Source organism: Salvelinus sp. IW2-2015, linkage group LG15 (genome assembly GCF_002910315.2).
Source record: "Salvelinus sp. IW2-2015 linkage group LG15, ASM291031v2, whole genome shotgun sequence".
Classification (NCBI taxonomy): domain Eukaryota; kingdom Metazoa; phylum Chordata; class Actinopteri; order Salmoniformes; family Salmonidae; genus Salvelinus; species Salvelinus sp. IW2-2015.
Window position 1 is genome coordinate 60,530,326 of NC_036855.1, and position 25,173 is coordinate 60,555,498.

The 25,173-nt window shown below is 42.6% G+C and overlaps 2 protein-coding genes across 2 annotated transcripts in view; both read right to left on the reverse strand.

Moving 5' to 3' along the window:
- lipca (lipase, hepatic a) overlaps positions 1-9,524 on the reverse strand; it is a 19,201-nt gene extending 9,677 nt beyond the window's left edge. The window contains 8 exon segments of the mRNA XM_024002151.1: positions 1,017-1,259; positions 2,054-2,290; positions 2,892-3,009; positions 3,195-3,309; positions 3,311-3,363; positions 7,457-7,586; positions 7,588-7,639; positions 9,434-9,524. Of these exon segments, the coding sequence (XP_023857919.1) occupies positions 1,017-1,259; positions 2,054-2,290; positions 2,892-3,009; positions 3,195-3,309; positions 3,311-3,363; positions 7,457-7,586; positions 7,588-7,639; positions 9,434-9,524 (1,039 nt within the window).
- A 2,528-nt stretch (positions 9,525-12,052) lies between these two features.
- LOC111974439 (aquaporin-9) overlaps positions 12,053-25,173 on the reverse strand; it is a 30,892-nt gene continuing 17,771 nt past the window's right edge. Inside the window, exons 4-6 of the mRNA XM_070447390.1 lie at positions 21,198-21,394; positions 19,126-19,421; positions 12,053-14,084 (exon numbers count right to left, since the gene is read on the reverse strand). Of these exons, the coding sequence (XP_070303491.1) occupies positions 13,922-14,084; positions 19,126-19,421; positions 21,198-21,394 (656 nt within the window). The 3' untranslated portion in view covers positions 12,053-13,921. The remainder of the gene's footprint in view (positions 14,085-19,125; positions 19,422-21,197; positions 21,395-25,173) is intronic.

Sequence of the window (25,173 nt, forward strand, 5' to 3'; positions counted from 1 at the left end):
TGGTGTTGGTCTCAGGATGGTGTTGGTGTCAGGATGTTGTTGGTGTCAGGATGGTGTTGGTGTCAGGATGGTGTTGATGTCGGCAGCAGATAGCCTAGTGGTTAGAGCGTTGGGCCAGTAACCGAAAGGTTGCTGGATMAAATCCCTGAGCTGACAAGGTAAACATCTGTTGTTCTGCTACTGAACAAGGCAGTTAACCCACTSTTTCCCCAGTAGGCCTTCATTGTAAATAATAATTTGTTCTTAACTGACTTGCCTAGTTAAAAAAAGGTTAGAAAAGTGAAAAGGAGACTGGGATAGGACTTTAATTGGCTTCAGAGGAGGAGAAGCTTTAAAGTGGCTGTTATTGGCTGTGCTCCACAGCAGATTAAGTCTTTTTCAATAAAGCCACAGTCTCAGATTTCTAAGCTCCTGTCACGACAACCTTACCAAAGTTCCACAGACTTTACCTCATCATATCAATCAATCAAGTGTATTTTATAAATCCCTTTTTACATCAGCAGCTTTCACAAAGTGCTTCTACAGATATCAAAAACTGTCCCCTTGAGCTGAAATAGACCCTAGACCCTTATTTCCTAGTGAGACCTTGTCATGGCATATATTGATCAAAGTGTGTCCCAACTAATATGGTCTTTGCGTCAAACTAATATGGTCTTTGCGTCAAACTAATATGGTCTTTGCGTCAAACTAATATGGTCTTTGCATCAAACTAATATGGTCTTTGCATCAAACAATGTAACATGCCTACAATTCCCTGCTTGTCTCTTCCCATGAGACTTTATGGTGTTATTGACCATGGACTCGTGTTCCAGAAAGCTCTTATGCAAAATGTTATTCCTGGTTTTGTACAGTACAGTAGAATGCCATGAAGTTAACATGTATTACTCTAGGCTCCTGCCTGTGCCAACTACACGCTTTCCTGCTTATTAAATTCTGACATTCTACAGTATTTCCTAATTACATGGAAGAGTGGGTTTTGTCTGTAAGGGACATGGGACACCATTGTGTGCACTTACGTTTGTAGGGCATGTGAGAGCGGKTCTTGTGGTAGAGCTTCTTGCTGGCGACACTGCGCACCCTCCTGACGTTATAGTCCAGTGTGTTGCATTTGTTCTTGTGGCAGTCCAGGCAGGTACCCTTCTCAAAGGCATTGTCATCACTGCATCTGTAGGCCATGATCTGCTTGTCTTTGTTCAGAAGGGAGTCGATGAACAGGTAGACTGAACGCTTATGGGCACATTTCACTGTCTGCTCAAAACCTAGGAGAGAAAGAGTGGAAATGTGAGTGAAATTTAAAAAGGGGGCAGGTAATAAGACTGTAACACATATGAATTGAGCATTCAAACTTTGGACTCAAATGTTCCCCTTTGTGATCAGGTCACTGCATCATTCTAGCCCTGGTTAAACTAAACTGGGACTGAGGCTATTCGGAACTGTATCTGTGCCAGCCTTCAATCTTTTCCTCTCCTCAGAATACAGACTACGCCTTAACAAGATCCTGATTATACTTTTTAGTTGGTCATTATTTGGGGATTCATTATCCCCAAAACAGATCTGTCATAATGTCCTGTCACTTCTCTGGGTAAAAAGGCCTGTCAACCTCTTTATGTCTGTGCGCTGACTGATCTGAGACCTGTCTTCAGGCCTGCTTCTCCTGAGGAGATCTCATCATAGCCTGGAGGCAGAATGCACAGTGGACAGACAGGGCTGAGGGAGATCTATTTCTCTAATTAACTCACGAGGATGACAGATAATGTGCTTCTGTCTTTCATGTAAGAAAAAAAATGTTTTTGATTGAATCCCCYGAAATCCCACCACCACTTATTTCTGACTATTGGGAATTCTATTCATATTCAGCAGAGCAGCGTGAATATAAGATGAGGCACTGCTTTCACACGATACTGCCTTATTATTTTAGTTTGTGCCTCTGCAAGGTAAATKGTAATGGTTTACTTTGATCAAAAATAGCTCTTCTCCTTAATATACCCTACCAATATTTTTCTATATGCCAAATGACTCTTCCCTCCCCACTCCACCACTGTGACAGACTCACCATTGATTCCATGCAAGGCGATATGTTCCATTAAGCTCTGGAAAGGGTGGCATTCTGGTTGGAAGTCACCCCCGTTGGGGTAGAAGTCAACATGTGCCACAGGCTGCTTGATGCCCACACTCAGCCCCATGCGTTCTTGAGTGTAGGTGTGGATGGCATCCACAAATAGGGCATCATCAGGGGACAGTCTGTCTGATGCTGCCATGACCTCAAACAGGGGACCTGCTGGATCCAGACCTGGACAAAGAAACACAAATGATCTCAGGCTTTTCACCAGAGTGCCATTAGACTTGGATACTTGTCACACCCTGGCCTTAGTATTCTTTGTTTTCTTTATTATTTTAGTTAGGTCAGGGTGTGACATGGGGAATGTATGTGTTTTTGTAGTGTCTAGGGTGGTTGTATGGTTTAGGGGGTTAAATAGAGTAGATGGGTTTGTGTTTAATATAGGTGTCTAGCTGTGTCTATGGTTGCCTGAATGGTTCTCAATCAGAGACAGATGTCATTAATTGTCTCTGATTGGGAGCCATATTTAAGGCAGCCATAGGCACTAGGTTTATGTGGGTAATTGTCTATGTTGAACGTTAGTAGCTTGTGTGTGTGTGTGCACTTTCGTTTATAGCTTCACGGTCGTTTGTTTTGTTAGTTTTGTTGTAAGAGTGTTTCGTTTCGTGTTACGTCTTCTTCAAAATAAAAGGAAGATGTATTTCTCACACGCTGCGCCTTGGTCTCCTCACTACGACGATCGTGACAATACTTCTATAAGAATTGTACTCTAATGCATTATTTAGCCAGGAAATGGTGTGACAAAATATTTACAGAGAGTAGAAAACCTCACCAGTAATTCGTCCAATCTTTCCACGTCCTCCCAGGTAGCTTCCAGCAAATCCAGAGACGTGAGCACCAAGACTGTATCCAATCAGATGAACTTTCTCTGCAGGAAACAGGTAAAACTCCTGACACACAAAGATCGTTATTATTTTAGTGTTGATGTGAAAAGGAGGTGATGATGTGACATTATCGTCTTTTGTAGAAGACATTTATATCTCCTAAAGAGGTTGTCTTCTCATTTCTGTCACACAAACAGTACTTTGCTATGACAGTCTTTGTTGAACACATTGAACACTTTCCTGACTCTCACCTGCAGCCACTGTAGCAGGAATGCTATGTCCTTCCCCACTGCCCTAGTGTTCTGGGCTGCGTTAGGGTAGTTCATATTGGCCTGTAAAAGCCAGTCAGTAACGATCACATTGACTGGTCTTCAGAGCAGAAGCAAGAACGGGCACCCAGCTCTCCATCAGAGCATTTATCTTGGAAAAAGAGAAACGGGTTTTAATCTCATTTGTAGGGTTGCAAAGGGAGGGTATCTTACTGGAATCCTTCTACGTTTACCAGTAAACTCACAGAATTTTGATAACTTTCAAGGTTTTTGGGGGAATTTTATCAGATGACATCTAGTGGCCTTTTTGGGTTCTCCAGATCATCACACGTGTACGTAATTATTTCTGGCCCTCTACGTGGCCTCATCACATGTCAAATATATAAAAAATWATCAAATAACATAGTTTTGAAATAAAAAATAGAATGACAAAGCTGTAAAACTTTATCATAAATATAAACCATCAACTTAGTGAATACCATTGGTGTTTAATATGAGGGTTTCAGCATGAAATATCCTTTTATTTATTTTTTTACACACTTGTATTTATTTTAATATGTCAATACGTATTTTGTCACCAAACTTGTAGCAGTTGTGAAAAAAGTAAATCGTTGGAAGAGTTGCAGAGGTAATTGAAAATAATGCCATTGCTGATTAGTTGCTTTTCTTAATTTTATTTCTTAACATTTTTATCTTGAACCATAACCACTAAAAACTCATGGATAATATGGACACAGACATAAAAAATGCATTCTATATACAGTTGAAGTCGGAAGTTTACACCTTAGCCAAATACATTTAAACTCAGTTTTCCACAATTCCTGACAATTAATCCTCGTAAAAAATTCCATGTCTTAGGATCACCACTTTATTTTAAGAATGTGAAATGTCAGAATAATAGTAGAGAGAATTATTTATTTCAGTTTTTATTTCTTTAATCACATTCCCAGTGGGTCAGAAGTTTACATACACTCAAATTAGTATTTGGTAGCATTGCCTCTACATTGTTTAACTTGGGTCAAACGTTTCGGGTAGAGCTTCCACAATAAGTTGGGTGAATTTTGGCCCATTCCTCCTGACAGAGCTGGTGTAACTGAGTCAGGTTTGTAGGCCTCCTTGCTCGCACACGCTTTTTCAGTTCTGCCACACATTTTCTATAGGATTGAGAGTCAGGGCTTTGTGATGGCCACTCAAATACCTTGACTTTGTTGTCCTTAAGCCATTTTACACAACTTTGGAAGTATGCTTGGGGTCATTGTCCATTTGGAAGACCCATTTGCGACCAAGCTTTAACTTCCTGACTGATGTCTTGAGATGTTGCTTCAATATATCCACATAATTTTCCTGCCTCATGATGCCATCTATTTTGTGAAGTGCACCAGTCCCTCCTGCAGCAAAGCACCCCACAACACGATGCTGCCACCCCCGTGCTTCATGGTTGTGATGGTGTTCTTCGCCTTGCAAGCCCTCCCTTTTTTCTTCAAACATAACAATGGTCATTATGGCCAAACAGTTCTATTTTTGTTTCATCAGACCAGAGGACATTTCTCCAAAAAGTACAATTTTGTCCCCATGTGCAGTCCAACCGTAGTCTGGCTTTTTTATGGCGGTTTTGGAGCAGGGCTTCTTCCTTGCTGAGCGATATAGGACTCGTTTTACTGTGGATACAGATTATTTTGTACCCGTTTCTTCCAGAGCTTCACAAGGTCCTTTGCTGTTGTTCTGGGATTGATTTGTACTTTTCGCACCAAGTACGTTCATCTCTAGGAGACAGAATGCGTCTCCTTCCTGAGCGGTATGACGGCTGCGTGATCCCATGGTGTTTATACTTGCATACTATTGTTTGGACCGATGAACGTGGTACCTTCAGGCATTTGGAAATTGCTCCCAAGAATGAACCAGACTTGTGGAGGTCTACAATTTTTTTCTGAGGTCTTGGCTGATTTCTTTTGATTTTCCCATGATGTCAAGCAAAGAGGCACTGAGTTTGAAGGTAGCCCTTGAAATACATCCACAGGTACACCTTCAATTGACTCAAATTATGTAAATTATGTAAATTAGCCTATCAGAAGCTTTTAAATCCATGACATCATTTTCTGGAATTTTCCAAGCTGTTTAAAGGCACAGTTAACTTTGTGTATGTAAACTTCTGACCCACTGGAATTGTGATTAAGTGAAATAATCTGTCTAAACAATTATTGGAAAAATGACTTGTGTCATGCACAAAGTAGATGTCCTAACCGACTTGCCAAACTATAGTTTGTTAACAAGAAATTTGTGGAGTGGTTGAAAAACAAGTTTTAATGACTCCAACCTAAGTGTATGTAAACTTCCGACTTCAACTGTATGAATACATTTCTAGAAGTTATTCAAGTATAAATTACAAAAATTAACACGTCTGCCACGCTGATCCTTAACACTGGGGCCCCACAGGGGTGTGTACTTAGTCCCCTCCTGTATTCCCTGTCCACCCACTACTGCGTGGCCAAACACGACTCCAACACCATCATTAAGTTTGCTGACGACACAACAGTGGTACGCCTGATCACCAACAATGATGAGATGGCCTATAGGGAGGAGGTCAGAGAACTGGCAGTGTGGTACCAGGACAACAACCTCTCCCTCAATGTAAGCAAAACAAAGGAGATGATYGTGGACTACATGAAAAGGCAGGCCGTACAGGCCCCCATTAACATCGACAGGGCTGTAGTGGAGCGGGTCGAGAGTTTCAAGTTCCTTGGTGTCCACATCAACAACAAGCTATCATGGTCTAAACATACCAAGACAGTCGTGAAGAGGACACGACAAAACCTTTTCCCCCTCAGGAGACTGAAAAGATTTGGCATGGGTCCCCAGATCCTCAAAAGTTTCTACAGCTGCACCATCGAGAGCATCCTGACCGCCTGGTATGGTAACTGCTCGGCATCTGACCATAAGGCGCTACAGAGGGTAGTGCGAACGACCCAGGACATCACTGGGGCCAAGCTTCCTGCCATCCAGGACCTATATAATAGGCGGTGTCAGAGGAAAGCCCATAAAACTGTCAGAGACTCCAGTTACTCCACAACAGCCATTAGACTGTTGAACAATTCATAAAAATCGCCACCGGACAATTTACATTGACGACTCCCCCCACCCCCCCGTACACTGCTGCTACTCGCTGTTTGTTTGTTATATATGCATAGTCACTTTGCCCCCACCTNGCCCCCACCTACATGTACAGATTACCTCAACTAGCCTGTACCCCATGCACACTGACTCAGTACCAATTCCTCTTGTATATAGCCTCGTTATTGTTATTCTTATTGTGTTACTTTTTATTACTACTTTTTATTTTAGCCTACTTGGTAAATATTTTCTTCTTCTTGAACTGCATTGTTGGTTAAGTGCTTGTAAGTAAGCATTTCACGGTAAAGTCTACACTTGTTGTATTTGGCGCATGTGGCAAATAAAGTTTGATTTGATATACAGTAATCCCTCGTTTATCGCGGGGGTTACGTTCCGAAAATGACCCGCGATAAGTGAAATCCGCGAAATAGAAAACTTTTTTTTTTTTTACAATTAGCAACTATTACATGTATACAAATACAGTGACTCACGTGTAGGCCGTTTCGTCGACATTATGGGTTTAGGAGATGTTCGAAATTACAAGATAATTTGGCCAACTTAATGTAAATTTGCCAAGCTGTTTTATGTACGTACACATAACTGCACGAGACGACAAAATGATAGCACAATTCGTAGCATGTTTTGATACAAGAAGCGGGAGTGAGTTTTTAGCGAATCAGAATGCAGAGCACAATGCACCAAAAAAAAAAAAAAAATGCATTATGAAAATCCGCGAAATAGCGAATCCGCGATAAGTGAACCGCGAAGTGGCGAGGGATCACTGTATTACCTGTTCATTACCAAAATTATAGAAGATTCCGGTAACTTTTTACCTGTAGCTTTGCAACCCTACTCATTTGGCTCACATTTTGTTGTAAGGGACCATACAAATCTATATAACTTCATTCCCCCAACTTACTACAGTTTCCATCAGATTACCGGCCTGCATCTGAAGTGCAGAGCAACAACTGAGTAAAATAAGGAGAACTGCCACCATATTATATCTGGCCCTCCACTGTATATCTTTGGGTGCATCTACCATCYATTAGTGATTTGTTTTACATAGGAGCTAATGGCCATGTTGTGTACGTGTCATCACTAGTTGAGCCAGGAGGAGAGGAGAGAACAGGCCGTACCGACCATCCGTGGGTGATGATGATGAGAGGAGGACTGCTGTTGAAACCACAGGAGGTCTGAGTATGAGGTCTGAAAGCCTCCACCGTGCACCAGTCCTCCATGTCTTTAGCACCATCAGAGTAGAGCTTGAAGACTGCTGGTAATGTGAGGCATCTTCATTCTCAGGACAGGCTTTGGGTCCACTACAAATGTAAACAAAATACAAAACATGGTCAATGCAGAGTAATAATAGAGTAAAAATGTATAATGTTTTAGGATTTTATATCTGACAATAATGTGTACAAGTACAACAGCAGATTATTGTGTATAGAGTGGTAGAACAAGCATTTTCATGCATGTGCATTTCATACATACCTGATTATTGAACAGCACAGGGTTCAAACTCATTGATTTAGGAATTGATTCCCCTGTCCACTCAACCTCTGCACTGATTTTTTTGTTCTGGTAAGTGTTAATTCGTGACTAGAGTCTGTGTATTCCTTGTCTAGTTTGACCATGAGTGGACACTAGACTAGAGACACTTCCCAATATACAGTATAACTTTGTGTGGTGATGCTGTAATCCAGCTTTCATTTGTAATTGCAAGAAATATGAGTTGGGAAACAGCCCTTAGAGATGGTAGATTTTWATTTTTTTGTTCATACAATTGACTGTATTTTTTGTATATTTTATATTAATATTAATCTTTTATACCTATTTTTTAAATATTTGTTTATATTTTATATGCACAGTGTTTGTTTTATTTTCGCCAAACTCTCCCTCCACATTGTTGTCACTTCAGCCACAACAATGATAGTATTGTAGTAGATCCTTCACAACAGTAATATATTTTACATCTAACTAGCACTGTTTGTATCTTCATTCTCAGAATTGGTCATTTCACAGTCACCATTTCAACCCAAATATGAGAGTTATTACTTGAACAACATGCACTTGGGCATTCAGAAAATAAGCACAGCCCCTATAAATAGATATTAACCAATTGAATTAATCTCTGGTGGTTTAAATATACCCCAAATCACATTGTATTGGTCACATACACATGTTTAGCAGATGTTATTGCTGGTGTAGCAGAAAATGCTTGTGCTTCTAGTTCCGACAGTGCAGCAACATCTGCTAAACACAAGTAATATCTAACAATTTCACAACATTAGATGACTAATAGGGGGCACTGTATTGAAGCCACCGTGCATCTTGACACTCCCCCACCACAGTAAAATAATATTTTGGAAGCTATTGCATTTATTAATATTAATATCTACATTCGTTTTTTGCCACATCTATTCTAATACATACATAACACATCTATTCTAATACATACATAACACATATATTCTAATACATACATAACACATCTATTCTAATACATACATAACACATCTATTCTAATACATACATAACACATCTATTCTAATACATACATAACACATCTATTCTAATACATACATAACACATCTATTCTAATACATACATAACACATCTATTCTAATACATACATAACACATCTATTCTAATAGTTTGAAATTACATTATGTGACCTAAACAAAATAATCTAAAATGAAAAAATATATAAAACATAAAACATTTTCCTTAAAGTATAATTTCTTTAGATTACTAACGTTACTGTCCCCACTACAAAAAAAATACTTCAATACGTGTCATTTTGTCCTTGAAACATGTCATTTAAATACTGTAGAATTCCATTCATTCCTATGGAGGACTGCTCCTACTGGGGAGTGTCAACATGGCCAACCGGGTGCTACAAAGCCTCTCAATGGCCAATACACAGCATCAGCAATCCAGGGTTTACGTATATACATCAATTGTTTCCACCCAGGGGCAGCAAATATATTTAAGTACCTCTTTGTATTTTATAAAGTATGGCCTGTAGTCTTTATAGTAAGGCTTAAACATATTTTTGATTAACACCCAACCCAGGATTGAAGTTCCTTATAAGTGACAAATCAGACACTCACCTGTTACACTTCCCTTGATTCTCCTGGCATCACCCATGTGATAAGTGAGCARCAGGCAGCACAGGACTCTGAGCACCTGGACCAGAGCCATGGTGTCGACACAGACTCCCAGGTAATCCTACATACACACACACTTCAGGTGGAGAGCACAGCAGCTGAATAAGGCTAATAGAAGAGGGGAGTTGGAATTATTTAAGCAGAGTGTGAGCTGGAGGTGAGACCCTTACTGAAGACATGTGCAGGGGGTGATTCATGAAGTTAGGGTTGGCTTGAGAAGAGAGTAAAGAACACTTTGTACTCAGAGTAGGAAAAAGTAGGAGCAGGGGCACCTGGGAAAGGGAGACAAGTCAGGTCCTGATTGGCTGTCGTCAGATGTGTTATGTATGTATTAGAATAGATGTGTTATGGTGGGTGGAAGAATGGGCTGATTGTCAGACGGTTTTGTAGCAGAAAGCAAAGATCCTGGATGAACCCAAGGTTTTGTTAGTGTTAACCATGCCTGTTAGTGTTAACCATGCCTGTTAGTGTTAACCGTGCCTGTTAGTGTTTCCTCAGTTTACTGGAACCTTCTGGAAAAAATGTCTTCATTTGTCAGTTCTATCTCATCCTCCATTGTCTTAGTTTGAATCAATATCTCTTCAACAAAAGGGATTAAAGCACTAACAATCTTAGTTCTACTATTTCAACTTCTGTTTGCTTTGTGTCTGTGCTTATCTAAATCACTATGGTTATGGTTATGCATACATCAGTTATGCTAGTGGCTGAGTTCTTCAAAAGTAATTTAGAACACCATACAGCAAAAAAAAAAATCATAATACTTAAAGTATCTGTTCCGGGTCTAAAATCTGCCGAATTGCCAAAATGGTATCAGTTTCAAAGAAATCATACTGACAATCATATATTTTGTCTGTTCCACTTTACAAAATAAAAAATAAAATAAAAATGTACTCTGTCTCAACTTACCTGAGTATTTACCTCAGTATTTTCAGAATTCTGGAAGTTGGGCTCATGGTGTACTTTATTCTGCTTTGTCTTGGTCCAATTTGTCTTGGTCCAATGCCAGTACACATCCCACTGGGCACAAACTGGTTGAATCAACTTTGTTCCAACGTCATTTGTGAAGTGGAATCTGTGTAAAATGTATTGGATTTGCAAAAAGTAATCAACCGTTGTTTTGAGGGTGAAATTTCAACCAAACGATTATGTCATCATGTTAATACTTAAGATGTATCTTCAACTTGATTGAAGTCTACCTGTGGTAAATTCAATTGATTGGACATGGTTTGGAAAGGCACACACCTGTCTATATAAGGYCCCACAGTTGACAGTGCATGTCAGAGCAAAAACCAAGCCATGAGACAACTATCTCTGCAGCACTCCACCAATCAGTCCTTTATAATAGAGTTGCCAGATGGAAGCCACTCTTAAGCAAAAGGCAAATGACAGCCCACTTGGAGTTTACCAAAAGGCACCTAAAGGACTCTCAGATCATGAGAAAAAGATCCCTACGGTGAAGCATGGTGGTGGCAGCATCATGCTGTGGGGATGTTTTTCAACTGCAGGAACTGGGAGACTAGTCAGGGTCATGGGAAAGATGAACGGAGTAAAGTATAGAGAGATCCTTGATGAGGAGCGCTCCAGAGTGCTCTGGACCTCAGACTGGGGCGAAGGTTCACCCTCCAACAGGACAACGACCCTAAGCACACAGCCAAGACAACACAGGAGTGGCTTCGGGACAAGTCTCTGAATGTGCTTGAGTGGCCCAGCCAGAGCCCGGACTTGAACCCAAATGAACATCTCTGGCGAGTCCTGAAAATAGCTGTACAGCAACGCTCCCCATCCAACCTGACAGAGCTTGAGAGGATCTGCAGAGAAGAATGAAACTCTCCAAATACAGGTGTGTCAAGCTTGTAGTGTTATACCTAAGAAGACGCAAAGCTAATCGCTGCCAAAGGTGCTTCAACAAAGTACTGAGTAAAGGGTCTGAATACTTATGTAAATGTAATATTAATGTATTTATTTTTTATAAATTTGTAAACATTTCTAAAAACCTGTTTTTGCTTTATCACTATGGGGTATTGTGTGTAGATTGATGATGGGAAAAAAACGATTGAATACATTTTAGAATAAGGCTGTAACGTAACAAAATGTGGAAAAAGTCAAGGGGTGTGAATACTTTCCGAATGCACTGTAGGCCTAGAGTTTCAAGCTTTGGTTGATTTCTGAATTACTTAAGTTAATAATGTTGGATTCATGTCTCATCTCAACCAAACATCAAAGTTTAAAGAAAATGACTAAATCAAACTTTATTTAATGTGCAATGAAAAAAAAGGCTGATTTCATTTAGTCCTATTCTTTAACTTAGATTTTTGGTTGAGATGGAGACGTGAATCCAACACGTGGTTGTACTTAGTGATCGTGACCGGTTTTCTGGCCTGTTATTTTTAGGATTGCATACGGGTAATATTGAATACCTTCCAGTTACTACCAATGCACTTATWCCAGTGCTAGTGGAACACAGTGGTTAGTGATAGTTTCTCATTGAATGTGTGTTACTTCCCTTAATCAGTAGACCATTAATAATGTGGATTGATTGATCAAGACAGACTATGAAAGAAATACACCTCAAATATTTATTTTTGTAAAATCTACATTACAGTTGTATAAATTACAAAATTACCTTCACAAAGAAGTAACTTTTATCAAATAGCATCTGAGAAAAATTGTGTGAGTAAAAGTGCCTTTTATCTTTTTTTAAGCCAAGTGAAGCAACAAAAAAACATTGTACTCCTCCAAAGGTTGAATCTCAGGAGAATCAAGCTAGCATCATGTAGTCATCCAAAGTACATGTAGCAATTTTTTTAAACAAAAAACTAACTACAATAAGAAACTACAGCAACTAAACCACTAAGTAACAAAGGTGTAAAATAATAGAGAAAATCATTTCTAAAGAGCTATATTTTTCCCTACGAATTATATCTGGTTCAGTAGTAAGCCACATACAGGTTATAAAATGCTATGTGTTTCATTGGTGAGAGCTCTTCTGGGAATAGGGAACTAGTGATCCTCTGCCCACCCATGTTCCTCTGCCCACCCATGGCTAAATAACATCACTAGGATGGAAGGACTTGGTTAATTGGAGTGTTTTTGTCTGAGTTGAAGGGCTCTATTCTTGGAAGTTGTACTGATGTTATTCTGTTATTGTCCAGTTCACTATTGGTCATAGTGTCGGAGTTCCTCAGTGGTTAAATCCTAGTCGAATCATTGGAGTAATAACGTAATGATTACGATAAACAAACAGTTTTTATACATTCCCATATGGCCATTGGCCAGTGGGGTAAACTATCTCTCATTGGACTCTTCATACAGTATATTGTTTATTAAAACATGTCCATGCTAGGTACTGTAGATACTAGGCTTCCCTACTCATGCTAGGTACTGTAGATACTAGGCTTCCCTACTCATGCTAGGTACTGTAGATACTAGGCTTCCCTACTCATGCTTCCATGAAAATGTGTGCACATGACAGCAGGAACGTTATATAAGAGGAAATAAAAGTCAGATAAAAAATAATTTAGAAGTGATCCCGTGTCACGATACACAGTTCTGTGCTCCACGAGAGAGAGTACAAACAGAACGGTGTGAGGCTCATTTCACACACATTAAGGCTGTTTTTTCTGCACTCTAAAAAATAATAGCTAGGAAACAAGACTATGAGCATTTCAAAGCACAAATACATAGATGTGTGTTAGCTATAGCACACATGCAGTGATGAGGCTGTGTGTCGCAGCAGGCAGAGGGATTCACACAACTGTAACAAATAGATGGATGAAGTGAAGCAGAAGAAGGAAGACACTCCAGAGAGCATACCATTAAACTAGCTCAATGACAAAAAATATACAATTCCTTCCTTCCATCACAGAAACTGTTCCTGGCTATTTTCTAAGTTGTTAATAACATTCACCATTAATGTGGTTAATAACATTTACCATCACCACTGCCTGAAAGATAGAAAATAATGAGATGAGAAACTTGGCAAAAAAAACTTGGCAAAATAATGAGAAACTTGGCAAATTCCTCCTGCAATGAAAAATAGCCCTACACAAGAGATGCAATATAAATTATTAAAAATCACTGTACTCAGGAACTATCCTCAGAGTAGAATGGACAGTCTGAACACCTGATGATGATGTCATGGGCTAGTAAACATGCCTGAGATCTCAGCTTGTGATTGTGAATTCAACATTACATACGTGTTTGCGTTTTTTATGTTTTGGCTCAATTGGCATTCTTTCAGCAGACCTGTCCATGAGAGTGCAGAGACTGAGACCTGACCTCAGGTCCCTTAGACAGAGGAAATGACTCTAGTGCAAGCGGAGAAGGTTGTGTCAAGTGTGGCCTCATTGAGGTGAATGTTTAGCCTGTTGAGGATTAAAGGGGTAGGAAGCTGCCAAGCCTCAGTACCATTGGGGCTCATGGCCTCTCTGTCTAACTCAGGGTGACCATCTCATATTTGTCCTTGACGTTGTTCTCCCCCTGTTTCTCAGGCTCGGCATGGTGCAGCTCAATGAACAGGAAGTAAACGGCGGCCCCCACCACTCCTCCCACCATGGGCCCCGCTACTGGGATCCACCACCAGCAGCCTCCAGCACTGCACAGACAAGAGGAGATATATATACAGGGGTTCAGGAGTTTACATTTGACTTTGTAGTGAGTAAGTTAAAATAAACATTTAATACCAAATACACTGGGTCTACAAAACATTAGGAACACCTGCTCTTTCCATGACATAGACTGACTAGGTGAATCCAGGTGAAAGCTATGATCCCTTATAATGTCACTTGTTAAATCCACTTCAATCAGTGTAGATGAAGGAGAAGAGACAGGTTAAAGAAGGATTTTTCCGGGAGGTCCATGGGGCGACGCACAATTGGCCTAGCGTCGTCCGGGTTAGGGAGGGTTTGGCCGGTAGGGATATCCTTGTCTCATCGCGCACTAGCGACTCCTGTGGCGGGCCGGGCGCAGTGCGCGCTGACCAGGTCGCTAGGTGTACGGTGTTTCCTCCGACACATTGGKGCAGCTGGCTTCCAGGTTGGATGTGCGCTGTGTTAAGAAGCAGTGCGGCTTGGTTGGGTTGTGTTTCGGAGGACGCATGGCTTTCGACCTTCGTTTTTCCCGAGCCCGTACGGGAGTTGTAGCGATGAGACAAGACAGTAACTACTAACAATTGGATACCACGAAATTGGGGAGAAAAAAGGGGTAAAAAAAATAGGGAATAAAATAAGGATTTTTAAGCCTTGAGAAAACAGGGTTTGTGTATGTGTGCCATTCAGAGGGTGAATGGGCAAGACAAAATATTTAAGTGTCTTTGAACGGGGTATGGTAGTAGGTGCCAGGTGCACCAGTTTGAGTGTGTCAAGAACTGCAACGCTGCTGGGTTTTCATGCGCATCAGTTTCCCATGTGTATCAAGAATGGTCCACCACCCAAAGGACATCCAACCAAGTTAACACAACTGTGGGAAGCATTGTAGTCAACATGGGCAAGCATCCCTGTGGAATGCTTTCGACACCTTGTAGAGTCCATGCCCCGACGAGGGGGTGCAAATAATATCTACAGTGTAAATAGTGGTCACCCGCGTTAAAGAGACAGTGCAGTCAAAAACATGATTTACCAGTTTTTTTTAATGATATCTCCACACTATGAGGTTGAAATAACACTCTGAAATTGTGAAAMTTATTATAATGCCCTTTAAGAGTAAGAGCTTATTGAAAAAATGCTTGGAGTTTCAGCCTGTTCAGGTGGGATGGAGTTTTTGGCCGACAGCATTAAATCATAATCTGATCTAATTATTCGGACCAATGACCAGTTGTCTTGTACTTACATATGTATCCTCCTAATTTGAAGGGGTAAGCAGGGATGATCCTATTGGCCAATCAGGGATGTGTATGAAAATATATTTACATTTGTATCAACACTCACACACAATCAGACAGCATAATCGATAGCAAAAGGAGGCTCAGGGTAATAAATTATAAAAAATATATTTGCTGTTATTTTCATKAAATAAACACACAGTCATTTATTAGACATACAGTGATGATTTAAAACTAAATTGAAAAAGACTGCATGGGGCTTTTAAGCAACCCAGGAACGTGACATGGTCTTGGGTACGCTACTGTACATTACACAGGAGGTTGGTGGCACCTTAATTGGGGAGAATGGGCTTGTGGTAATGGCTGGAGTGGAATCAGCGTGGAATGGTATCAAATACATCAAACATGGACCATTCCATTTGCTCTGTTCCAGCCATTATTATGAGCCGTCCTCCCCTCAGTAGCCTCCACTGGTACATTGGGAGCAGATTCCACTACTACCTTTTGTTTATTTATACAGTAAGACTCCCTGGATAGGCTCCCTCTAATCTCCACCTCTCACTACTCTACTCTCTCTCTTAATCTGCCTGCTAGTCTATTGATCCAACTATACATAAAGTTGATCTGTTCCCACTCCCCACCAATCCGTTTCTATAAATGCCTAATTCTAATTGTGCTTTACAAATTTACTAGTTATCGTAATAGCGGGTAATAGTCAAACTCCAATCTAAACAGCTCTCTGCTACTGTAGCCTACGTAGTACATGTCCTGATTCTGTCCTGAACTGAGCGCTTGATCACCTCAGGGCAACTCCCTGATAGAGATTAGCCTCCCTCTGCTAGTACTGACTGGTTGGATCCTGTGGACGAAAGGGACTGAATTACCAGCACTAACGTGACAAGGCCCAGGTAGGAAAATAGACAGTGTCTGAACAGGCTGTGTTTAGCTGCTAAACTACCAGGGGGTGGATGCAGACTACAGGACTGGTGGATTAGGGTGTATAATCTATGGGCAGAGCCAGGTTGACTAACCATATCCCATGATTAGGCCTGATGACGGACAGACACACTGGGTCACACGATGTGGTCTCATGGACATGGCACCCTGCCAGCTCTTCCTACTGATGTCAAAGGAAAGTGCCACTGTACCTGGTCCTATTGCTTTCAGTTTCCTTACAGAGATTCAGTGGATGTAATGTATGGTGGATGGAATATACACTTTAAATCCTACTATCACCCTTAGACATCTCTATCTTAACATTGTGATTACAGCTGTGTGTGCTGCTAAAATGTCTGAGATTTAAGGGATGTATTTAAACCTATATTTCAAACGGACAGATTACGTCAAATTTGACAGTATGATGTAAATCTCAGGGCCGCAGGTTTATGTGTGCATTAGAGAGAACTAATCTTAAATGTATACGTATATAGATAATCTCATATAGATATAGGATCTTAATTTGAGTCAGTTTGCTACAGAAGGAAATGAATCCTGCAGCAACAGGAAATTATAATTCATGGACATTTTTGTAGGGGTTGATACATTTTTCGAAATATGGGCGTAATACAGTCTTTAATCTCAAAGTGGAAATTACAAACTTTAGAAACCTTTTTAAACTTCAAATACAMTACAAGTTTTAAATGTCCGGCATTGCAGGAGAGTTCTCCTACAACAGGGTGATCAAATKAAGATTCTACATCTGTATGCGAAACATCTGGTAAGATGTAGTGTGAACACGGTATAAAGTAGAGGGTCAAATACTGTATGTCAACGTTTCCCACCCCAGTAGGGGACCCCCAACCATTGCACACAATTGTTCTATTCCAGCTCCAGCACTCCTGAGTCAGCTTGTGATTTAACCAACCAGCCCCTTGAATCAGGTGTACTGTGCTAGTGCTAGAATAGAACAAATATGTGCAAACATGGGCTCCCCAAAGTGCAGGTTGGGAAACTGTTGACTGTGGCCATTAGATCAGACAGCGCCCTCTACTGAAGAGAAGTCTATAGTGCACTGGCAGCGAGGTCCCTCATATTTTTATTTTAAATTTAAAAACAAATGTAACCTTTATTTAACCAGGTAGGCCAATTGAGAACAAGTTCTCATTTACAACTGCGACCTGGCCAAGATAAAGCAAAGCAGTGCGACAAAAACAACAACACATAGTTACTCATAAAGAAACGTACAGTCAATAACACAATAGAAAAATATATGTACAGTGTGTACAAATGTAGAAGAGTAGGGAGGTAAGGCAATAAATAGGCCATGGAGGCGAAATAATTACAATTTACCATTAACACTGGAGTGATAAATGTGCAGATGATCATGTGCAAGTAGAGATACTGGGGTGCAAAAGAGCAAGAGGATAAGTAACAATATGGGGATGAGGTAGTTGGGTGTGCTATTTACAGATTTTGGCTGTAACAGGTACAGTAAGCTGCTCTGACAGCTGATGCTTAAAGTTAGAGAAGGAGATATATGATTTTTACAATTTGTTCCAGTCATTGGCAGCAGAGAACTGGAAGGAAAGGGCGCAAAGGAAGTGTTGGCTTTTGGGGTGACCAGTGAAATATACCTGCTGGAGCTCGTGCACTGTGATAGACTACATCCAGTTTGCTGAGTAGAGTGTGGAGGCTTATTTTGTAAATGACATCGCCAAAGTCAAGGATCGGTAAGATGGTCAGTTTTACGAGTGTATGTTTGGCAGCATGAGTGAGGAGGCTTTGTTGCGAAATAGGAAGCCGATTCTAGATTTAATTTTGGATTGGAAATGTTTAATGGAGTCTGGAAGGGAGAGTTTACAGTCTAACCAGACAATTAGATATATGGACAACTACAATACTAAGTCAGAACCGTCCAGAGTAGTGATGCTAGTCGGGCGGGAGGGTGCGGGCAGCAATCGGTTGAAGAGCATGCACTTAGTTTTACTTGCATTTAAAAGCTGTTGGAGGCCTCGGAAGTACCAGGGACCCAAAGTACCAGGGACAGCTTTGAGGAGTGACGGCAGAGAGAGGGAGTCTGCCTCTGCCAGTATTACACACAATGGTGCCATTTTTCAGTTATATGGAATATTTATGTGCGGWGAAAGAATCTTACTCTGCCCACTCACATCTCCATATCCTTCACGTTTATCTTACGGAACTCTTCTTTAGCCCAGCTCTCATTGTTAAATAACTGCTTGTGAATTGCTTCCCCCAGATTTCTCTGGGTACTATGGAAGTTTGCATGGCAAAGTACAGACATTGTAACTAATGACATTTTTCTGTTATACGAAGCATGGAATATTTATGTGCGGAGAAATAATCTTACTCTGCCCGCTCACATCTCCAAGCCTTTTTGAAAATGCAGGAGATACAAGAGGTTGCTAAAATATTGATTAAGATTGTCAGAAGAGCAGAGATAGAGCGATAGAGCTGCATACTCCTGCTCTTCCTGAAGGAGAGAAGGAGGCCAGGCCACTGGTATTCACTCCCATGTTTCTCACACTGCGTGCCTAACTCCCAGACACTGCTGGGGAGGAGGACTGAAAAGCAGAATAATGTGCCTGCATCTCCGCTTGGCACGCCCAGATCAGAGAGGGGCTTTCCTGTCACACACACACATACTCTGTTTCTGCGTCTTTATGAATCTTTCAATGTTCTACTGTAAAGTGAGCATGGGCTGTTTGATTTTTTTGGAGAAGAAAGCACATTTTCAATTTCAAAGGGTTTCAGGGCAAAAGGCATCTAACAATGTTTGTGAAATTCTACTGTGCTTATGGAGGYCATCCAGCTCTCATTTGTGGGTCTTTTCTCTAGTATAAGCATTGTTGGAAATTACCGGAACACCTCCATGCCCCATCCGGCCACAGCAGTGAAGAGCCTTGGGCCCAGGTCTCTGGCAGGGTTGATGGGATAGCCACAGTTGAGTCCCATGGAYACTCCGATGGCCATGATGATCAGGCCAATGCACAGTGGCTCCATCCCTTTAGGAGCTCCAATGTTCTTCCCATCAATAATGGCCAGAATGCACAGGATCAAGGCAGCTGTTCCTATCACCTGGAGACAAGGCATCAGCCATGAGTTTGAAATAGCAATGATCAAAACAGATAATTGACAGACATACAGATGTAAGATCTTAATTTGAACCAGTTAGCTACAGCAGGAAAATAATCCTGCAGCATCAGGAAATGTGAATTATTATGTAGATTATAATTAAAGGGATAGTTTGCCAGTAGTTTGCCCAAATGACAGAATTACATATTGGTTTACTCAACCTGTAAGCAGTCTATGAACAAGGTATGACAGCAGTCCATGCATTGGTTTAGATTCTCTGGCAGTGGCTGGCATTGTTACCAAATGCTAACAGCCTTTTTAAACAATGAATACACTGCAAATKTGCATTTCCTGCAGTGCAGAACAATTCATAGCAACAAAAGAGTGATCAAATTAAATTCCTACATCTGTATTCAGTATATTCATCACTGCTACAAAATGAACAAACAATCTGTAGCTACTGCTCATGCTGTCACTGTGATGCTTCCACCAATATAGAAAAGACAGCCTCTCATAATAGCATAACAGTGGTATTCCTTGTAGCTTTTTATGTAATGGTAGATGATAATAGGAGTTNCATCCCTTTAGGAGCTCCAATGTTCTTCCCATCAATAATGGCCAGAATGCACAGGATCAAGGCAGCTGTTCCTATCACCTGGAGACAAGGCATCAACCATGAGTTTGAGATAGCAATGATCAAAACAGATAATTGACAGACATACAGATGTAAGATCTTAATTTGAACCAGTTAGCTACAGCAGGAAAATAATCCTGCAGCATCAGGAAATGTGAATTATTATGTAGATTATAATTAAAGGGATAGTTTGCCAGTAGTTTGCCCAAATGACAGAATTACATATTGGTTTACTCAACCTGTAAGCAGTCTATGAACAAGGTATGACAGCAGTCCATGCATTGGTTTAGATTCTCTGGCAGTGGCTGGCATTGTTACCAAATGCTAACAGCCTTTTTAAACAATGAATACACTGCAAATKTGCATTTCCTGCAGTGCAGAACAATTCATAGCAACAAAAGAGTGATCAAATTAAATTCCTACATCTGTATTCAGTATATTCATCACTGCTACAAAATGAACAAACAATCTGTAGCTACTGCTCATGCTGTCACTGTGATGCTTCCACCAATATAGAAAAGACAGCCTCTCATAATAGCATAACAGTGGTATTCCTTGTAGCTTTTTATGTAATGGTAGATGATAATAGGAGTTGGATACCAGACAGTGACAGGGGGAGAATGGCTTGTTGTTATGGTCTGGGTTTTATAATGACTGTCTGTGGCCAGCAGGACTAATTTGCTGTGATGACCTGTGGCCTTCACTTCTTTTGCCTAAGCCTATAATGGGGCYTCCCCTTTCCCCTGGATGAAGGATAGATGAGGCAGCTTTAAAGTCTTTTGAACAGTCTCTATATGGTTATATATTAGGAGCAAACCATATTTTGGGCTAAAAATACTCAACTATTGCATTTATTACTGTTCATAGAGGGGAAAACAACTGCTTGAATGTTTGCTTCTATTAGCCAGTTAATTGTTAACTGCCTTCTTCAGGGGAAGAATGACAGATTTTTACAGTGTCAGCTCGGGGATTCAATATAGCAACCTTTCGGTTACTGGCCCAATGCTCTAACCACTAGGCTAACACACACACACTGTCACGATCGTCGTATGGTGGAAGAGAGGAGGACCAAAGCGCAGCGTGGTTAGAATACATTCTTCTATTTATTGAAGACGAAAAACGAAGAACACTATACAAACTAATCAAAACAATAAACGACGAAGGTGAAGCTATATAAACAATGTGCTAACATGCAACATAGACATACAGAATCACCCACCAACCAAGGACCAAGCAGCGTGGTATCGGGCAGCAGCGATCGCAGGACTCTTGGACCTGGGAGGAGATTCTGGATGGGAAAGGACCCTGGTCACAGGCTGGGGAATATCGCCGTCCCAAAGCAGAGCTGGAGGCAGCGAAAGCTGAGCGGCGGCGATATGAGGAGGCAGCACGGCAGCGCAACAGGTACGAGAGGCATCCCCTAATTTTTGGGGGAGGGGGCACACGGGGAGTGTGGCTAAGCCAGGTAGCAGACCTGAGCTCACTCCTCGTGCTTATTATAAGCAGCGCGTTACTGGTCAGGCACCGTGTTATGCGGTTAAGCGCACGGTGTCGCCAGTACGTGCCCATAGCCCGGTGCGCTATAGGGCAGCCCCCCGAAAGTGTCATGCAAGTGTGGGCATCCAGCCAGGGTGTATTGTGCCTGCTCAGCGTGTCTGGTCTCCGGTACGCCGTTTCGGTCCAGGTTATCCTGCGCCGGCTCTGCGTGCTGTGTCTCCGGGGCGTTGGGAGGGTGCAGTGCGTCCTATGCCTGCTCTCCGCTCGTGCCGGGCAAATGTGGGAGTGGAGCCTAAGGGAGAGGTGCGTGTAGTAGGCACTAGATCTCCAGTGCTCACCCACAGCCCGGTTCAACCTGTGCCTGCACTCTGGAGGGTCCGGGCTAGAGTAGTATTCCAGCCTGGGGGAGTGGTGCCAAGGCTGCGCACCAGAGCTCCAGTGCTCCCCCACAGCCCGGTCCTTCAGGTGCCTCCTCCTAACACCAAGCCTCCTGTAGGTCTCCCCAGCCTGGTGGGTCCTGTGGCAGCCCCACGCACCAGGCTGTCTCTCCGTCTCCTCCCTACAGGTGTGCCCGTCTGCCCAGCGCCGCCTGTGCTGCCCGTCTGCCCAGCGCCGCCTGTGCTGCCCGTCTGCCCAGCGCCGTCTGAGCTGTCCGTCTGCCCAGCGCCGCCTGCGCTGCCCATCTGCCCAGTACCGTCTGAGCCGCCCGTCTGTCCTGAGCCGTCAAAGCCGCCCGTCTGTCCTGAGCCGCTAGAGCCGTCCGTCAGTCAGGAGCCGCTAGAGCCATCCGTCAGTCAGGAGCCGCCAGAGCCGCCCGCCAGTCAGGAGCTATGCCAGAGGCCGGCCGCCAGTCAGGAGCTGCCAGACCGCCCGTCAGTCGAGCCGGAGCCCGCCAGACGCCGCGCCGCCAGTCAGGAGCTGCCTGAGCCGCCCGCCAGTCCGGAAGCCGCCCGCCAGTCCGGGAGCCGCCCGCCAGCGGAGCCGCCCCTCCAGTCCGGAACCGCCCCCAGTCCGGAGCCGCCCCTCAGTCCGAGCCGCCCCTCTGGTTCGGAGCTGCCCCTCAGTCCAGTGGGGCCTTTAATTAGGATCTTTAAGACCCTAGGTCGGAGCGCGAGGTCGTCCTCTGAAGAGGCCCTTGAAGAGGAAATGACTATGGTAGAGTTGGGGTCTACGTCCCGCACCCGAGCCGCGCCATGAATGAGGCCCACCCGGACCTTCCCCTTTAGATTAGGTTTTTGCGGCCGGAGTCCGCACCTTGTGGGGGGGTACTGTCACGCCCTGACCTGAGTATTCTTTGTTTTCTTTAAATATTTTTGGTTAGGTCAGGGTGTGACGAAGGTGGTTGTGTGTTTTTGTCTCGTCTAGGGTGTTTGTACTGTCTAGGGTTTTTTTGTAGATTTATGGGGTTGTGTTCATTCTAGGTGTTTATGTAAGTTTATGGTTGCCTAGATTGGTTCTTCAATTAGAGGCAGGTGTTTATCGTTGTCTCTGATTGGGAACCATATTTAGGCAGCCATGTTTGGGTATTTTGTGGGTGATGTTTCATGTTCAGTTTCCCTATTAAAACATGGACACCTACCACGCTGCGTATTGGTCGATCCTTGCTACACCTCTTCAGAGGAAGAAGAGGACGATAGCCGTTCACACACACACACACACACACCACACACACACACACACACACACACACACACACACACACACACACACACACACACACCAGGTCTGGCCTGAATTCAAATTGAGGCAGTCAATTTAGGAAGTAAATTGCAATTAAATAATTGAAAAAATTGCATTTATTTTCAAGACTCTCAATAAACTGAAAAGTAAAGCTATTTATATCAGAAGTTTTAAAAATCCTTAATTTACTGTAAATTCACTGCCTTCAATTCAAAACCAAACCTGCATGTGCACACTCAGCTCTTGGGTATTCAACACAGATGGTTGTTTTTGCTCAGCCAGTATTGCTCACAATATATGTTTGAGAGCACAGCTGTTCCGGACGACTGTGATCACGCTCTCTGTTGCCCGATGTGAGTAAGAACTTTAAAACAGGTTAACATTCACAAGGATTACCAGAAGCCTACTCAGAGCATGCGCTGACCAGCTGGCAAGTGTCTTCACTGACATATTCAACCTCTCCCTGACACAGTCTGTAATACCTACATGTTTCAAGCAGCCGACCATAGTCCCTGTGTCCAAGAATGCCAAGGTAACCTGTCTAAATGACTATCACCCCGTACCCCGTGTCGCATCTGTAGCCATGAAATGCTTTGAAAGGCTGGTCATGGCTCACATCAACAACATCATCCCAGACACCCTTGACTCACTCCAATTCGCATACCGCCCCAACAGATCCACAGATGATGCAATCTCTATTGCTCTCCACACTGCCCTCTCCCACCTGGACAAGAGGAACATCTATGTGAGAATGCTGTTCAATGACTACAGCTCAGCATTCAACACCATAGTGCCCTCAAGCTCATTACTAAGCTAAGGACCAACTGGATCCTGGACTTCCASACGGTTGACACCAGGTGGTAAGGGTAGGCAACAACACATCCGCCACGCTGACCCTCAACACGAGGGTCAGAGACCTGGCAGTGTGGTGCCAGGACAACAAACTCTGCTTCAACGTCAGCAAGACTAARGAGCAAATCATGAACTACAGGAAACAGAGGGCCGAGCATGCTCCCATTCACATTGACGGGGCTGTAGTGGAGTGAGTCGAGACCTTTAAGTTAATCAGTGTCCATATCACTAAGGATCTATCATGGTCCACACACACCAACACTCCTCTCCTCTTCCCCTTCAGGAGGCTGAAAAGATTTGGCATGGGCCCTCAGATAGAGAGCATCTTGAATGGCTGCATCACCTCTTGGTATGGCAACTGCTTTGCATCAAACCACAAGGCGTTACAGAGGGTAGTGMRTGCAGCCCARTACATCACTAGGGCCGAGCTCCCTGCCATCCAGGACCTCTATAGCAGACGGTGTCAGAAGAAGGCCCTGAAAAATGTAAAAAACTCCAAACACCCAAGTCATAGACTGTTCTCTCTGCTACTGCATGGCAAGCGGTACCGATGCACCAAGTCTGGAACCAACAGGACCCTGAACAGTTTCTACCCCCAAGCCATAAGACTGCTAAATAGTTMGTTAAACAGTTAACCAAATAGCTACCCAGACGATCTGCATTGACCCTTTTTGCACTAACCTTTTTGACTCATGACATCTGCTSCTGCTACTGTTTATTATATATCTTGTTGCTTAGTCACTTTATTCCTAGCTATATGTACATATCTACSTCAATTACCTCATACCCATCGACTCGGTACTGGTACCCCATGTATATAGMCAAGTTATCGTTACTCATTGTGTATTTATTATTACTTTTATTATGTGTTATTACTTTTCTATTATTTMTCTATTTTCTCTCTCTCTGCATTGTTGGGAAGGCTTAGTTACTTACATGCACATGACTGATCTAAATGCATTCGGGGGACCGAGGGGCGCAGTGCTCTAAGGCGTAACTACAGACCTGGGTTCAATCCCGGGCTGTATCACAACCGSCCGTGATCGGGAGTCCCATAGGGCGGTGCACAATTGACCCAGCGTCGTCCAATTTAGGGTTAGTTTGGCCGGGGTAGGCCGTCATTGTAAATAAAAATGTGTTTTTAACTGACTTGCCTGGTTAAATCAAATA